General features: G+C 36.7%; 1 protein-coding gene across 2 annotated transcripts in view; it reads right to left on the reverse strand.

Annotated features, from left to right (window-relative positions):
* Window positions 1-18,831, reverse strand: part of LOC307057309 (CD302 antigen) — a gene marked incomplete at both ends in the record, with an annotated part of 126,404 nt that overhangs the window by 70,211 nt on the left and 37,362 nt on the right. For both annotated transcript variants that reach the window (XM_079710468.1, XM_079710469.1), the window contains 8 exons: window positions 2,151-2,290; window positions 2,879-2,958; window positions 3,240-3,307; window positions 3,975-4,150; window positions 4,538-4,573; window positions 8,136-8,250; window positions 10,673-10,741; window positions 11,664-11,745. In XM_079710468.1, the coding sequence (XP_079566594.1) occupies window positions 2,151-2,290; window positions 2,879-2,958; window positions 3,240-3,307; window positions 3,975-4,150; window positions 4,538-4,573; window positions 8,136-8,250; window positions 10,673-10,741; window positions 11,664-11,745 (766 nt within the window). The remainder of the gene's footprint in view (window positions 1-2,150; window positions 2,291-2,878; window positions 2,959-3,239; window positions 3,308-3,974; window positions 4,151-4,537; window positions 4,574-8,135; window positions 8,251-10,672; window positions 10,742-11,663; window positions 11,746-18,831) is intronic.

Below are 18,831 nucleotides of genomic sequence, written 5' to 3' on the forward strand. Positions count from 1 at the left end.
AAGTAGTACCAAAAGAATGCAGATCTACACTCTCTTTTTTTTAAAGATTTATTTATTATTTATTTTATTTCTTATTTTTGGCTGCGTCGGGTCTTAGTTGCGGCACGCGGGCTCTTCGTTGCGGCACTCAGGCTTCTCTCTAGTTGTGGTGCGTGGGCTCCAGGGCGCGTGGGCTCTGTAGTTTGCAGCACATGGGCTCTAGTTGAGGCGAGCTCAGTAGTTGTGGCGCGTGGGCTCAGTTGCCCCCGCGGCATGTGGGATCTTAGTTCCCTGACAAGGGAATGAACCCATGTCACCTGCATCGTAAGGTGGATTCTTTACCATTGGACCACCAGGGAAGTCCCAAGAATGCAACTCTACACTTTAATTTAAGCAACTGAAGAGTAGTCCTTGAGCTACTTTTTAAAAAAATCTCCCATTTACTGAGTGCTTCCTTGTGTTAAAACACTTTGCACAGTATTATCTCATTTAATTCTCACAACAAATGGGAAAACTGAGGCACAAGGACATTAAGTAACTTTACCCATAAGTGGAATAGCCATAGCATGGTATGGTCAGCATTTAGACTCTGCTCCATTTGGTTTCAAATACGTATTCTTCATCATTACCGTATATTAAAAAACCCACATTTTTAAAGAAATCATCCCCCTGTCTCTTGACAGGATATTTTAATGGGGTGAAGGGGATTAAGAGATACAAACTAACAGTTATAAAATAAATAAGTCACAGGGATGTAATGCATAGCAAAGGGAATATAGTCAGTAATTTTATAATAACTTTGTATGGTGTGTAATCTATAGAAATATCAGATCACTACGTTGTACACCTGAAACTAATATAATATTTTCATTCAACTATACTTCAATAAAAACAAACAAAAAAACATAAACTTACATTAACTATGCAAATTAATCTAGTACTTTGGGGGGAAAAAAGATTGTCCAAATTTTAAAAAGTCAAAATATACCCCTAGGGGGCTTCCCTGGTGGCGCAGTGGTTGAGAGTCCGCCTGCCGATGCAGGGGACACGGGTTCGTGCCCCGGTCCGGGAAGATCCCACATGCCACGGAGCGGCTGGGCCCGTGAGCCATGGCCACTGAGCCTGCACGTCCAGAGCCTGTGGTCCGCAACGGGAGAGGCCAGAACAGTGAGAGGCTCGCGTACCGCAAACAAACAAATATATATATCCCTAATATTTTAACTTTACTACAGATGTTTTCAGCTGTCAGACACATCTCTTCCTTTTTCTTCTTGATATTATGATCATGTTAGTGTGGAGTAGCATGTCCCAAATTGTTTTCCTTGAAACATGCTATAAGATAGGTTTTTTTTTTTTTTTGCAGCCTCCTTACAGACTGGAATGGCCAGAGAAATCTAAAGTCATTGGGTGGCTTCTAGAAAAGACTCTAGAGAGAACACCCTGAACTTGGGCTTGGAAGCCATAAGTTAAGGATGGCAGAGCAGAAAGACAAAGGAAGCCTGGTTTTGAAGACCACAGAGCTTTCATACCAACCCCAGCCTGCTTATCTTCAAACTTCTTTTATCTGAGAGAATAAATGTTTTAGCATACTATAATAATCTCTCTTTTTAGCAGCCAAATTCATTTCCTAAGAGATACATACACCAATATGAATTGTGCATCTCAAGGAAGCAAATATAGAATGTGGCATTTCCCAAAGCTATTTAATCATAAACCCTGCTCTGGAAGCAACATCAATGATTAACATTTTGTTAGCATATGTGTATATTCCCAAAAAGTAGTTTGGGAAATGTTGGTCTAATTTGATTGGTAAATGCTGCTTGGATGTTTTCCTTAAGGGGGAAAATTTATCAGCCAGAAATTAAGCCAGTTTCCTACATGCCAAAGAGATAGTCCTGACTAGTCAATATATTACTATTCACTTAAAGATCAACTTTGGCAGTTTAAGTGTCAGTAGCAACAGAATAGGAACACGGTACTCTGAAAGACCTGTAGGCGTGATTAACTTGAGAGTTAACTTGGTTTCTGAAAATGTAGAGAATCAGGTGAGATACTGAAATATGCAGGGTCTATCTTAGTGAAGTTACTTGGTGGGATGCCATTCTGCCACAGGCCAGGTAACCATCATGAAAGCAATCATCATTTACACAACGTAGCAATTCTCTTTTTACCTTATTCTGAAAAGTAATCCAATCCCCAGAGCACTGTATTTTAGCGGCAGAATCTGGACTATATTTCTCTAATGAAGATACATTGTATTTTTCACAGACAAAGGGCAACTTGGTACGACAGTCTGCTGGTTTATTCAAGTCTGAGAAATGAAAAGCAGGATTACTGTGGTGAGAATTTTCCATTCAGCACATTTAAAAACCATCCAGTAGTGAAGAAAGTCTCTTTAAATCAATCTTTCCCAAACGGTTAAAATATATTCCTTTTCTTCCCTAGCTATTTTTGTCTTCTATTATTATCACTCATATCAGTAAGTTGTAGCATATAAATATTGCCTATAAAAATGAACATACTTGGTACACACACAGTTACTATGGTTCCTGATGGCAGGAAATAGAGTTGAAGAAGGCTAATGAGGGGGAAAGGGACCTAAACTATACTTTAGAACTGCTGCCTGTTCATCTTTGTGAATTTGTCTATATCCTTATTGGTTATGAAAGTGGTAAGTTTATTTCTAAGTAACTGCTTTAGGATAAAGGAAGTCAAAATATTCACAGTGAAAAGCACCTTTATTTGCATTTGGAACTTGATCTATTGTCATCAGCAATAAATCAGAATATGGTGAAGCTACCAAACATATAATCAAAAGGAAAGCAAGATTAAGCTAGTAATTGAACCTGAAGTTCACATATTACATAATTAACGTTAAAGGATTTGGAATTAACCTTACCGCTAAACCAAGTCTTGGCAGAGAGGTAAAAGCATTCCTCTCCAAATGTTATAGGAAAGTGATGCAATGGATGTCGTGAGCTGAAAGAAAATGAGAGATGTGTCAGCTCATAATGTAGTTACATGTTCCATTCTGTTTTTTACTGAAGTAATTTTAATTCTAAATTTAATGTTAGGCCATTATTTTATACTACTTTTTCTTGATGCTCATTTGCTAAAGGATTTGGTTTCTCTAGTCTAGGTAGTTTATGGATTAATGTTCAAAACTAATTATAAACAGTACTCCATTTAGTAAAAGGGGATTTGGGACTGCTTCTTTTAAACGATAACTTTACAAAGGCACCATCAAGGATGTCACATACTATATAAAATGACGTTCTATTAGCTGGTCAGTAGTTCTCACCCACCATTTCTCCTCATCGCCAGATATCTGAAAAAAAAAAAAACCACAAAAACAAAACAAAACAACTAAACACACATCCTTACATGTGCTGACTTTTCTAGAAGAGTTTTGATTTAAATACCCTGGCCCATCATAACCACAAACCACTATAATTTCCAGGTATTCATTACTTTGGTCTCTAAATTACACAAACCAGGTCCTTTCACCAAAAAAAGTAGTTTAGAAACTCTTTTTATATTCACAGGCCCTATTTTGCATACAGAAAATATGGTCACTGTAATTATGGGCATATATTAATTGGACATATAGTATCCTATTGCTACTAGTTATAAATTTAAAAATATACAAATAATTTTTCCTCCAAAAAACTATTTTGCAAAGTTAGTTATTATTAGAAACAGAATCTCAAGTTAACTACCAAGTTAACTTTTAGCAAAAAATGTGACAAGGAATTAGAATAATTTATATTATCTATTGAAGCTCATCTTATCAACTGACATTAATAATTAATCTTGAATATTTTAAAACATTAAGCAATTCTTTTTAACTTTTCTAACATGAAGTGATGAACTTATATGTTGTTAGGCAAATTTTACTTGAGAAGAACATTTAACTTTTGTAGATTTTTGAAATTTTTTTAACAGAATAAATGTAAAAATAAGAAAATATTAAAAAATATGTTCTTTCAAATTACATTTGCTATTTTGTTTTTGATGGCTCTTAGTCCTGCAAAAGACGTTAAACTAGCCAGAGAGCTGTGATTGCTAGCACAATACAGGACGGCTTCTTCATAGTTTAAACGGGGATCAGCAACAAACCAATATTCACTCCCTTCTATTACAACTGGAGGTCCATGAATTCCAGCACGCTCTAAAGAAGAAAAATAGCACAATTATGACTGCGTAAACCAAACTGCACCCTCTCATCATGGATTATTGTTCAAAACTATTTATAAATAATAATCCATTTAGATTACTGGCTCTCTTTGGCCAGGGCAGTGCTGCCTGGAAGGATCCAAGGATTCCTGAGCCAGTGAGTGACTCTGTTACCCTCCTGTACTCACAGAGAAGGATAAATCCAGCCTCAGAGTCTCATCCCACACCAGCTAATCATCTTCCCTGCATGGAGATACTTCATCTCATTTGAAGACATGATACAGAAGAAGCTGGCACTTAGGCCTGGGCTTAAATAATTAACTAAATACGTCACTAAAAAGGTAAAAGCAGCTTTGGATAAATTTTAGTTTTCTTAACTCACCTGGATTGTACCAGTCTGGTATTTTTGGAGTACAACCTGTATAAGAAAGCAAATGGCTTAAGTTTAGTATCCAATTACAGACCATGGTGTACTAATAAGTGCCTTTAGTCTAACTCAAGAGGACTTGCAGTATGGCTGAGATTTGTCCATTTCTGGACAAACCATCTCCTTTCATGTTATGATCACTTCATAACACTGAATTTTGTGGGGCCCACACTAAAGCTGTTTTTGTGGCAACCAAAAAGGCAGATTTGTTAAATATTAATACAGCATTACTAGCAGTTCTCTACCTTACATCACGGAAGTCACAAAGGAAGACTAATGGATAAAATATAGATAATAATTAGAAAGTACAAATAAGTAAATGAATACATTGTATACACTACATAGAAGCACTAAGAAATATGCACTAAGATAATCATCACTGTAGGATGAGGTTATTCAGGAACCACATCTCCATCTAATGCAATTTGAATACACCTAGGTTGGTAGAGTTTATTGCCTCCCAAGATATCCTTGGAAAAAAATGTTCAGCGATCCAGTACTGAAACTTTTGAGAAAATGAGAGACAAAACTGGGAAGAAAATAATAAAATTCACCCAGCAGGAAATATGGTACCATACAAAGAATTATGGTCTTTGAAGTTGGGTGAGTCAGTGTCTAAATGCCCTCAGACTCTTTGCTGCTGTGCTACTTGGGATCAGTTCTTTAACTCCCTGAGCCCCAATTTTCTATTCTATAAAAATGAAACTCTCCTACCTAACTCACAAAGACAGTGTAAAGATCATGTAAGATCACCCCTATGCAAGCACCCCGCACAGGGCCAGGCACAGAATAGTTCCTCTCAGGATGCTAGCTGCTTTCCTCTCCCTTTTTATTCTGGTCATAAGTCACACTGGTTTCAAGCCAAAGACATAATTTGAGGAATTTTAGAAATTACAGGGTAAAATATCTGTTCTTAATTTTGCTATTGTGTCAGGGCCAATGCACGAGAGGACCCTACTCCGAGGACTGCTTATATATCCAGCATCTGTGGTTTTTCTCTCTAACTCAGTCCTCTGTATGTTGGATAATTTCCATTAACAATGCTGCAAATCAGTTTAAAAAATAGACATAGTTGGTTGTTTGTAATCTTGTCAAAGAATTCTGTTCATTTGTATGTTGGGGGAAAGCTATGCCTAACCTTTAAATTTCTCTAAATTAGTGAGAAAAGTAAAATAAAAGGTGCCTTTTTACACAGGATTACAAACATGTATGTGTGTACAAGGTATCAAGAAACACAATATAAAAAAGTTGTGTTTATAGGTCATTTTCCTAAAAACACTTTTATGAACCTTATTTTTGCTACTGTTTTCGCAACTAAAAAGGAATATTTAAAAAGTATATACATCCATAGTGATTATGATAATTAAAAAAAATTAGGTTGTCAAAATATCCCTTTTAGAGAGGAGGGGACTAATTAGAACCAGGTGTATGCGGTAATAAAAAAGGCAAGAGCTGGAGAAAAGGTTTGGTGATTTGGGCTATTGAAGAGGTAAACTGCTTTAAGAAAACCAGAAAACACAGATTAATACAGAAGTGTCCAGTTGAGCAGGCTTTGGCTGTTCTAATAGCCAAGAAAATATCCAACCAGTGAATGTGACACATTGTAACTCAGAAATTTAGGGACTGTCAAAGGGGAGTTAATATAACATTTAAACCCTGGATCAAACCATCACTGATTCTGCTTCAAATGACTGCAAATAGGCTGAGACAGGAAGTTCTTTCACTTTTAATTTTGTTTCTGCATTGGAGAGAGCAGGGGTGCAATTATTTAAAAGATTTATCTATTTGGTTACCTGATTTATGTTTGCTAAGCTAGTTAATTCCCTTCTCTTTTGTTTAAAATAACAAATACATTAAAAAGAAAAAAGAAAACCTATGTTCTTCATAATATTTCCTGTGGTTACTGGTTTGTCATTTCTAAGGTTTTCCTGGTGTATACTCTAGGGTATGCCTCAGTACTCAAACATGAGGCAGGGGAACAGCTACCAGTGAGAGCACTGGAGGGAGCAGTGACACTCTCTGTGGCATGCCAAATACCAAAGAATAATAGGAGTGGCACAACTAATGCTTCAAGCCAGAGATATTGTCCAAGTTAATTATATATTAGTTACTTTGCCACTTGATTGAAAGGTATCCAAGCTGGTTTTCCTTTTTTCTTCTTTCAGGTTTAATCAATAATCAGGACTAACTCAGGTATAATTTCTCCTTTAGAAAACCCCCATCAGGGACTTCCCTGGTGGCGCAGTGGTTCACAATCCGCCTGCCAATGCAGGGGACATGGGTTCAAGCCCTGGTCTGGGAAGATCCCACATGCTGTGGAGCAACTAAGCCCATGCACCACAACTACTGAGCCTGTGCCCTAGAGCTCACGAGCCACAGCTACTGAGCCCGTGACAACTACTGAAGCCTGCGCACCTAGAGCCCATGCTCCACAACAAGAGAAGCCACCGCAATGAGAAGCCCACACACTGCAATGAAGAACAGCCCCCGCTCACTGCAACTACAGAAAGCCTGCATGCAGCACCGAAGACCCAACACAGCCAAAAATAAATAAATAAATAAACAAACAAACAAAAAATTCCACACACACATAAAAGAAAAACCCCATCAACACACACACACACAATTCCCCTTTTATTAATGACCCCCCAGTTTGCCCTGTGAAAGAGACTTGCCAGTTACTGCACTGGATGTTGCATCTGAAGCTCTTTTAAAGGCAAGATGGTAGCCTTGTTTAGGAAAGAAGAACAATCTTCTAATGGGCAGTTCCATGAGATAATCTCTGGGTTTTTGAGAACTTATAAGAGGAGTTCCCTTTAGTTTCAATGATCTGTTTACATTCAGTTCAGAAATTCATTTTGGAACTTTCGGTGCATTTACCATTATATTAATTAATTTAATGTATCTAATATCTGCTTAAAAATAATTAGGGAGTTAAAATCTTCTTAACATTTTCTTTAATATATCCTTGACATTTTCCTACTAAAAAGTGAAGTAAAAGGATATCTATTTATTATCCTTTCTCTCTTTTTCGTCACCAAAGGCTCTACTATCAAGCTAACTGGTTTCCTGAATTTGAATGAGATAAACTATTAGTAATTTTGAGCTCACTGAAAACTGTTTCTAAATTGTAAAATTTAGATTTGGGACCTGCCCACATTTGATTTCCTGACTTTTGCTTCATTCTTCCCAAGCCTGTCTTCATTTCGTCCTTCATTTTGCAACAAAATAAAAATTAAAATGATTCCCTCTACTTCGTCTCTCCTTTCACTTGAAATAATCCTTCATTCCAAGACCTAATCTCCCTAAATTAGCCTTAAATTTTATCTCCTATACAAATTCTTTCATGACAAAAGAGGAAGGTAGTATCTAATTTCAAAAAGGCAGCATTTTACTAGGGGTAGGAGTCAGGCAGGATGGAGCTTAATATATTAACTGTAGTGTCAAAGGCTTTTAAAATTATAATTATAGACTAAAATGCCCTCTTAGGTACTTTGGCTCAGCATTTACAAGTTCACATGAGAAGACTGTGAAAAGGAATAACTACATTTACCTTTTGGAATCTGGCACATCCATTCAAGTTTTGTATCACAAGCAAAAGGCCTTAAATAAATAAATTCTCTGTCATCATAGAAATACCACCTTCTTCGCCATGGCCTATTAATGACCTAAAGGAGGAAGAGGATTGTAGAATATTTTCAAGTTGATGCAGCCCTTATACAACACTAAGCTGTAAGCCTTATGGTCTTTAACTCTGCTTTAGCTCTAGCACCTAGGATATATGTTTATGAATGAACACATGAAACAATGCAGTGTTTAAGCAGTAACAGTCTAAGCAAGAGCCTTCAAAGGGACTGATAAAGAAAATATAGCATAGGGTCATGTTTATGTCCAAAATGCAAATTACTGGGTTTTTTTCTGTTTTTTGTTGATATGAAATTGTAGAATCTTGCAACTTTAAATTTTGCGAAGATCAAGCTAGAAAAGAATATTTGGTTCAGTGGTTTCCAAACACCAGCCTGTGATCATAGCAGATCTGTGAAAAGTGACATAAAAGTCTGGCATCAGGGGCCCAAGTTCCACCTTTGGTGTTGCTTTGTGTTTCTGGGATACTGCCCTCCTCTGTGTGGTCTAAGGTGGCTCTCTACAAATTCCAGGCAGCAAGCAACAGGGAAAGGAAAGGGGAGGACAGGACCTGGTAGGAGCATCCATCAGTTTTTGGACTGCTATCTCTTAAGGGCAACATTCTAGAGGGTTAGAAGGTGGCAGGTGAGGTAAGATTCTCCTTCCAGACACTGCCCTAGCTGGCCTTGTTACTGATCAGTGTCTCTTCTGTTTAGTTTTTTTGGTAGGTTCTTCCAATCTTTTCACACATAGGGATACAACTTACATAGAATGTAGTTTATTGCATCAGTGTTCTGGAAACTTCACAAACTTCTATTAAGTTTTCATTCTTTCATGTGTTAAACGGGGAATTCTATAAAAACAGCATGATACTACCGAGTGTTTTACTAAAACAGTTACTTTGAAATAATGCTTTCCAATGGCCTTCTCAGTACTTGGTCTCAACCTTCGTGCAACGTTTCTGGTCAGTCATCTTCCTGAATCTCTTTCTTGGGCTTACACAGCAAAGATATTTTCTAGATGTCTCCTCCCTCCTCATCCTCTTACATTTTATAAAATGTTGGTAATCACCCCAAATCCACTTCTTGGCCCTTCGCGATTTTTTTTCTTCTTTTTTTGGCTACGCTGCGTGGCTTGTGCGATCTAAGTTCCCTGACCAGGGACTGAACCTGGGCCCTGGCAGTAAAAGCCCGGAGTCCTAACCTCTAGGCCACTAGAGAACTCTTTTTTTAATGAACATTTTCCTTCAACTCCAGTTTCTTTATTCTAACTTACTACAGCATATTTCTTACTGTAAGCCTGGATTCAAAACATCAGTTAAACTAAAATGTACTACTACTTTCTCCATAAACAAATACCCCTTCTGACTGCTTCTGTAAATGCCATACATAGCATAGTAGACCCATACACCTGGGTTTAAATTTCAGTTCTGTAATCAGGTAAGCTACTCAGAGCTCACATTTCTTCCCCGTGAGATGGATATAGTAACAGTACCTACCTGACAAGGTTGCTTAAGTATTAAGTGAGATAATATATGTGACACGACTGTGCCTGGCTCATGAGTCAACAAGTGTTAGCTGCTGTATCATAACCATCAGCACCATCATTGTTACTCTCCTGTAACACTCTTGTTCTTGCATAAAATTTACACTTTGTCTGTCATAGCCCTTGTAATTGCTCTTTTACTTGTCTTTACCTCCTACAAGACTGTAAGTTCTGTGAAGACAACGACTGTTTTATATCTTGTCATTGTTGACCCCCCAGAGCATCACAGACTGCTTGGACACACTACTTATGGAACGAATAAGCAAATGAAGTCTGCAAAGGAAGAGGCCTAGCTGGTCTTCCATGTCTTCTGGTCCTATCTTTTGCATCTTGAAATCTGTCTCAAGATGAATCTTCTCACACCCTCCGTAGTTCTTGACAAAAACCATTAATCATGCTCTGTTGCCTACCAAAAAATGCACAAACTCCTTAACCTGGCATCAGTCTAACTTCCCACCTTTGTTTTCAACCACAGCACCAACTAAAACTTCTTGATCTGCATTGTTCCCCTCACTGCCTTAGCCTCTCCATTCCACTCCCACTTTCTTTTATGCCTTACCCTATCCTACCTGTACAAACTCTATCCATACTTAAAGGTCCAACTGAGGTCCCACCTCTTTCTGGAAATAGGCAATAGAAATCACTTCCTCTTCTGAGTTTCATTAGCCCTCCTCAGCCCACTCATTTGGAGCTTATTACTGCATAGTAACAAGAGTCGTCTTTCTTGAATATGAATTTTACCTTCTCAAATTAAGTGTCAGTTAGGTTGCTTGAGGGCTGGGCCATGGGTGTACTTCTAACCTCTCACTGCACCTAATATCATGCTCCACATACAAAAGGCACTTCATGGATCTGTTGCCTGACTGCACATACTGCCAGATTTATTTTTTAAATATGCAGATTTTCCAGCATTGTACTGACCTTGACAGCAGCACAGTCTCTGATATCATAATCCTGCTGAAACTCATTTGCCGTGATAATAGTAGACACCTTAAAAGACAAGAGAGGCTTCAGAATTTAAGACTGATGTATAAATATTTGCAATTTAGATGTAATTTAGGCAGCTTTAATAACTCAAGTGTGTTCATATGCCAAGGGAGGAAAACTTTTTCATTTCTTTTTTATGTCAGGATGCTAAATCACGTGAGGACTTATAAAATGCCATGAGGTCTTCAGTTTCCAAACAAAGGAGGCTACAGTTTCAGAAGTGGAGGTTAATCATGTATTAAGTTCACAGTTGGAGTCATAAAGAATCAGGAGCTTGCAAAATACTTTTTTTAAATGCATGTGTTGAAATGTTAGTTATTCGATTGACTATTCTTGGATATGCTCCAAATTGAAAATGAGGTCAAGGAATTTTACATTTCGAAAGAATACACAATGACTTGACACAACGGTAATGTGGAGCAAATATTTAATACCTGAGAATAATTTGCTCCTCTAAGTGTTACCTAAAACCTCTCCTTAGGATAATGTAAACATTTGAAATAACATTTAAGGACTATTTAAGGTTCTCCTGAATTGTTTCCTCCAATTAAAATTCTTTCCTTTTTATATAACTCATGTTTTTAAAAATAAACGTTGCTCATTATGAAAATAAAGGAAAAAAAAACAAAGAAAAAGAAAAAAATCACTTTTACTACCCCAAAATGACCGCTATATTTATATATCTATATTTTTATGTTTTTTGGATTATATGTAGAGAGACTATGTGTATGGTTATTTTTTTAATAAAAGTGAGATTAGTAACTTATTTTTCCCCACTTCATATATGTGAATCTATTTCCATTTCAATAAAGATACATCTACATAATTTAATGGTTGTATGGCTATATTAATTAACAATCAACTTTCTTGTTATTGAAATAAATACTCTTTCCATATTATCCTAAACGAGAAAGATTAAACTCACTGGTGTATGATCACTCCATTGCCAGGATCCTTGTAAGTCAGGGCTCCTTTTATTCAAACCTATCCAAAGCCAACGCTGGTCACTATGTGAAAAGGAAGTGTTAAGAAAATTTGAGCACAGCATTTGGCAAAAACATTTAGCATCCACAGGTCTAAAATGCTTAAGACATGTAAGTTTATTCAGAAGACCTTCTCACTAACTGAGAAACACAGTTTCAAGCTATATAAACAAGTCTCCTGAAATGAAACTGAACCCTATTTACAGGGTAGCTATCAAAAAAGTACCAGACTTTTTTGGGCTTCCCTGGTGGCGCAGTGGTTGAGAGTCCGCCTGCTGATGCAGGGGACACGGGTTCGTGCCCCGGTCTGGGAAGATCCCACATGCCGCGGAGCGGCTGGGCCCGTGAGCCATGGCCGCTGAGCCTGCGCGTCCGGAGCCTGCGCTCCGCAACGTGAGAGGCCTGCGTGTCGCAAAAAAAAGTACCAGACTTTTTAAAACTAAATTTTATGTTATTTTCTTCATATGAAAGACAAAAACTATTCTGCTTTGAAAAACTTAGGAGGGAAAAAAAGTATATGATTATTTCAAAACTTTTACTGCAGAGCTTCAATATTAGATAATGTTTTCAGATACAAAAATAACCATAGCATTTCCATAAAGCATTTGTCTATAACTATCAAGTATCTTTTCTTTAAAATGAAGAACCTGGCTAACCTTTGGCTTGGCTAAACTTTTATTAAATGAGATTTAAAAAAAAATTTAATTCCCTTTGCCCACTAAGTTTAAAGTAAAACAAGCATTCAAGTATCAATATTTTCTAAATACCAAACTCCATGGGTTATACCAGAGCAATATAATTAAGCAATCACTTAAGTGAATATATTTAACCGTCATAACTATTATGCTTTTATGTACAAGGCACTGAGCTATGTGCAATGATGATACAGAGAAGTACAAGACATAATATCTACCCTCAAGTGGCATATAAACTAGTCAGGGAGACAAGATATATATGAACAAAGAAAATATGAGACCATTTTTGAAAAACATCAAATGATAAAAATTTGCATACATTTTAAGCACTACAAAAATTTCAGAAAAAGGAGAGGTCACTGTGGACTGTAGGAAGTCAGGAAACATTTTGTAGAGTTAGTACGACAAAAGACAGTCTTTGAAGAATTGCCAACATTTCTTTTGAGCCATAATCTGAGTGTTTACCGCATGCCAGTATTCAGGTTGGCTGAGCAGAGAAAGGATAGGCATTCCAAGGAAGAATACATACAACAACATATAGAGGCAGGGACATACATTGTAAGTGATCCCTTCCCCTCAATTAAACTTATACTCTAACCAGGGAGATATTTTCAATAAATTGAAGCGATATAACCATAAGAAATTTCTCCACCTCTAACTTCATTTGAAAATACTCTCTAAAATATAGTATACTTCTTAGGCCTTAAAAAGTAGACCATTTACCATGCAATTTTTGGGGGGAGGGGGTGGTGGGTTGGGGATGCTGGTTATTTCCATATAATTTAACCTTCTGATTGTATATGTCATGTACCACCAGTACATGAGTGAATGTTATATATGCAAAACAAGGCATACATAAATGCTAAGTATAAATAGAACACATATTAGAAAAGGGGTAGAATCCAAATCTAAAGTTAATCCCTACTCTCAAGCTCAGTAGAATATATGGAACATATGGAACTACAGTTACAAGACTGCTGGGAAATAGAGTAACTCTGCATTTAAAAATATTTGCCAGTGAATCCAAGGCAGGAACAAACTTAAATTAATTTCTCACTTTTTAATGAAATAATTGCTTTTCTTCATCTCTTTCCTCTGTTCAACATTCCCTCATATTTTAACATCAATAAGCATGTTTTTCACCTTACCAACCTCAAGCTTTTCAACTTACTGCAATGGAATAAGAGGGCAGTCCCCTTTCAGTTTTTATTGTTTTACTGTTTTCTTTCAGAAAGAAAGATTACCAATTTGCAGAGTTAAGATAAATCCAGTGGAGACAATTAAGTCTAGTTTGAATTTAGCAGCTAAAAAAGGATTTTGCAGTTTGTGTCTTCAACTAATCAGAGCTTTCCTACAGACTTCCAAATGTATCACACTTCCCGATTGCTGGATTTCTAAACCACCAGGTCTAGATAACTGCCATATACATTATAATTAAAGTCAGACAGCTAAAATAAAGAGGAGGTCAAGTTTGCTTCCTCAAACTTCATTTCCTTCTAATTTTTGTAGATTATGTATTTGGGCCTGGAGAATTTGTGTGGAATTTTGTGTTTCCCTAAAGTAAGCATTAGATATTTTATCTTCTTTGCACAACCAACAGTACGACTGGAAGATGATCAAAGATCATTTGCCATCTGCATTTACTCTATAGGCAGCTCCCACAGAAAGCTTCTTTAGGGGTCTGTCCCCACCATTTCCACTCAGTCTGCTCTTAGCTCCCCATCTTCCCTTAGAAACCTCTGCTTTCAAGCCCATTTCTGCCTCCTCTGCTGCATCTCAGAGAACAGTTTCCTAGAGAGAAGTTTGTCCCGTTGTCCAAAGCTTCTCATCTTCACTACTTTCTGAGACTGAACTTCATTGCAACCCAGACCTTTACAGTTTTCAGCTTCCATTTCAAGAGATTTATTAGTCGGTTATAAATATAGTAAATAGTAGCTACTTGTGGGGTTTTTTTTTTGTGTGTGGTAAGAGGTGGAAAATATTTCCTCATTTGTAACTTCTTCCTGGTTTGGCCTGATTTGTCTGTAGGTAAAGAGAAGAAGAAATTGGAAATCACATTAATTGTTGCACACCTCTAATGTGGATTTTCAAAAATTCGAGGGAAGAAAAAAAATTTGTGGGAAGAAATGGATCATAACTGATGAATTAAATCAAACTGAAAACTTCCCTCTGTATATAAATTTCTTCTGCTCCAAACTCTAAGTATATGGTTTTAAGGCTATGAGGTTAAGAAGACATTGCATGAAAGGTTACTTTGTGTATTTGCGTTAAAATTTCTACTCTCAATCAAATTTCCTGCTGCATCTGGTTCCTAAGGAAAACAGCACCTCAACCATAACCCCCAATAAACACTATTTGATGAGGGCGCTTAGTCTGCAAAGCCTTAGATTTATATCCAAATCCACTCATGCCACATCACTGGAGGTAGTGCACACAGCAGCAATCGCACTGCAAACAAGGCTTTCTTCCCTAATCCTAAAACTACTTTTGTTCTACAATGGCTTTCCCTGGTGGGCTGCTGTTAAGAGTTGCAAAGATTTTAGAGCCTTAATGATCTGGTGCACCATGAACCCTTTTCATTGAAATACAGAGACATGGAACTTAGATTGTAAGAAGTAGAGCGGCAATCTGACCTTATTCCTTGGCAGGCAAAACACAATTTGGGCAATGGACGTCTTGCTGAGAAAGGTCAATCCCTGCAATAAAAAGCTAGGGTGTTCAAGGAATAAGCTTTAGAATCATTTTCTGATATAAATGGGCTGGCTTCCTTTCTTCCCTTCAAGCCATGTTTATAATATTGAATAAATTTTAGAATATGTTGTCTAAATATAGCATGGGCAAATGATCTATTAATGGAGCACGTATTAAGCAGACGTTATAGTCTGCTTAATACATGGTACTATATTAGCTGCTAGGATGAGTACAAATAAAATATAGTCCCTATGAGTGAAGGGATTACAGTGATGTGTTTTTCCTTTGTGCTCTTCTGTTTTCTAAATTCAATATACATTTCCTCTGTGATCAGAAAAAAACCTAAACATTGTATATTCTGTAGAAAATTAACTATATGATAGGAATAGAAGAAAATGGAAAAGATTTACACAAAATGTTAACTATGTTTATAACTAGGAGCTAGGATTTGAGGTGATTTTAATTTTCTTCATTATCATTTTTTACATTCCCCAATTTTACATAATGAACCTGTATTAATTTTTAATTGAGGGGGAGAACTCATCAAGTGTGATTAGAAATTAAAAAATCAAGAAAGAGTCCTTAATTACCTCTCAGACTTTTGTTTTCTAGTGTAATTTGTTCTGTATATAGAAGCTCTTAATGGTCATTTATATCATAGATGATATTCCATTTTTCATCAACTGATTCCCACAAATACAGTTGCCGCTTGGTATCCACAGGGGATTGGTTCCAGGACCTCCCTCATACCAAAATCCAAAGATGCTCAAGTCCCTTATATAAAATGATGCAGTATTTGCACGTAACCTAAACATGTCCTCCTGTATACTTTATTTTTAGATTACTTATTATACCTAAAACAGTGTAAATACTACGTAAATAGTTGCCAACATGAGGCAAATTCAAGTTTTGTTTTTTGGAACTTTCCAGAATTTTTTTCAAATATTTTCGATCTGAAGTTGATTGAATCTGCAGATGTGAAATGTGTAGATATGGAGGGCTGACTGTATCCACAACCTCATTGCTTAGCACTTATCCATGGCTCCCTGAACCACTTAAAGGTTCCTAACCTCTTGCTGGGTTAGGAACTTGATTCAAAACCCAGTTTGTTTATGTCAGTATTTTCCTTAAAAATACTTTAGCTTAGACAGTATGATATTGTGTGTGTCAAGCTTGAGATCTAGGGGCTAGCAAGCTGCCCGGCTGAAATTCTCTCTTCAGGGAGGGTCAGCAGGGTATTAGAAAAGTTATGTTCCAGAGGCAGCCACCACAAGGGAGTCTGCAGTCCAAAAGTCGTACTTGATACTTTGGTTGTTAGCAGAGTAAATGTCAGAAATAGGTTAATATCAGCAAACTTAGAAGCTTGTTAATCAGCATGATCTTAGAAACGGGCACTCACTGGTAAAACTGAAGATACGAGGAATAGCTAAAAATACTTAGGGACACTCTCACTCTTCATGAAAGGGTATTAGAATCCGGTGAGGCTGGTATCCTGTACCACTGGAAATGGATCTGCGGCCTGATCCCTCTTTTTAAAAAAAATTTATTTATTTTAATTTATTTATTTTTGGCTGCATTGGGTCTTTGTTGCTGCGCGCGGGCTTTCTCTAGTTGCGGCGAGCGGGGGTTACTCTTCGTGGCAGCACACGAGCTTCTCACTGCGGGGGCTTCTCTTGTTGTGGAGCATGGGCTCTAGAGCGCAGGCTCAGTAGTTGTGGCTTGAGGGCTCTAGAGCACAGGCTCAGTAGTTATAGCGCACGGGCTTAGTTGCTCCGCGGCATGTGGGATCTTCCTGCACCAGGGCTCAAGCCCATGTCCCATGCATTGGCAGGCGGATTCTTAACCACTGCGCAACCAGGGAAGCCCTGGGGCCTGATCTTTTAATGGTCCCATGTCCAGTCATTGGGTCAGGTGACTGGGACTGCCTGATGCCAACTATAGTGGGAACAGAAGAATCCTGCTTCTGGAACATTGTCACATTTACCTCAAATGAGCCTTCCACGCAAGATGGTCACTGGAACCTAAAAGGACAGACTACTGGGATGTTGTAAGCTTACTAGACAGGTTATATAACATGTTTTTTGCCTGCTTCAATGACTGTTTAATAAATGTATGTCTGGAAAGATTCGGTCTGAATATTGCATTCATTATACTCTACTCTCAAGGTTGTGGGCAGTAGCTAAGAAACACCTCAAAAGAAACTTAAGAGTTTGTATATTCAAATTAGCTTAGTGTGCAATGAAATTTTGTATATTAATTTCTAACGCTAAAAAATGAAGTTTAAAGTACTAGAAATTATACAACAGATGCTTAATAAATGATTATTTATGGAACACATGTATTGTATTTTTCATCAGATTCCAAGCACACTGTAGTGAGACTTTACTTGCTTTAATGAAGAAAATACAATCGTTAGCATATTAATGCAAATCTGGAAAATGTGGAAAAATGTTCAAACATTAAACACACATTCAAAATCTATCTTCCAGAGGTAACAACGATGATCTTTTCTGACGTATTTTTGCAGTCTATTTTTTGATGTAAATAGTATATCTTCTACCCTTTTATAATTTGCCTTTCTTCCCACTTAATACATTACAAATACTTGCATGTTGTAATTTTTTTTTAAATCTTAATGAACAGGGGATAAATTCCAAACAAAGATCAACAAAAGTGATGATACTAGGCATTTTACCTTTTTTCTGACTTTCATGGAAATGCATTTAATGTTTGATCATTGTGTCATATGGTTATTGGTTGAACTACACTTCTATTTTTAATTTAATAAGAAATTATGTGTTAATTATATTAATTAAATATGCTGAGTATATATTTATATATAAAACCAGGAATGAATAGTGAATTTTACCAGATGCATTTTCAGCACCTATTAAGATGATCACGTATTTGTCTAGATATATAGAGTTCCTAATACTGGCCCAACCTTGTACTCTTGGAAGAAATCCTACACGATCAAGGCATGTTATTTTGAGGTACTATAACACAGTCGGTTAAGAAAGTGGGCTTTAATGGGTTCATATATTGGATCCTTTATTTACTAACTATATAACCTTGGGCAAGTTGTTTTACTTCTCTGTGTCTCCATATCCCCATTTAGATAAAATGGGCATAGTAACCTACCTCATAGGCCGTTGTAAGGATTAGTTAGTAGAAAATACTTAGGACATTATCTGGCACGCAATAAGCAGTATATCTGTGTTTTTTATTGTACCCCTTGTTAGTATTTACTTTTTCAAGTCTAGATATGAGGTTGGTCTATAATTCTTTGTGCTATCTTTGACAGGTTGGGATATCAGAATTAGACTATTTGTGAAATGAACTGAATGCTTACACCAGTTTCTATGTAATGGAATACAATCTCTTGGTTGTACTACTGAAATACGTGGTAATGATCTATTTTTTAAAATATGAAGGAGTTCACATATAAAACCAGATATGTAGTTCTTATCTTTTTCTTGGAAGAAATTCTTTGTTAACTTTTTCCATTTTTTCCATGGCTATTGGATTACTGGGTTTCCACTTATTAAATCAATTATATACTAATTTATATTTCCCTAGATATTGTTCACTTTAATAATTTCATTATAATAACATAGAATTATGCATAGGATTCTTACCAATTAAAAAAATTCTCCATTAAAAGAATTTTATAATCTCTTACTTAGGTTTCATTTTAAGTATCTGTTTTCTTTTTTGTTTTCAT

Source organism: Hyperoodon ampullatus (assembly GCF_949752795.1).
Source record: "Hyperoodon ampullatus genome assembly, chromosome: 8".
In the NCBI taxonomy this organism is placed as follows: Eukaryota; Metazoa; Chordata; class Mammalia; order Artiodactyla; family Ziphiidae; genus Hyperoodon; species Hyperoodon ampullatus.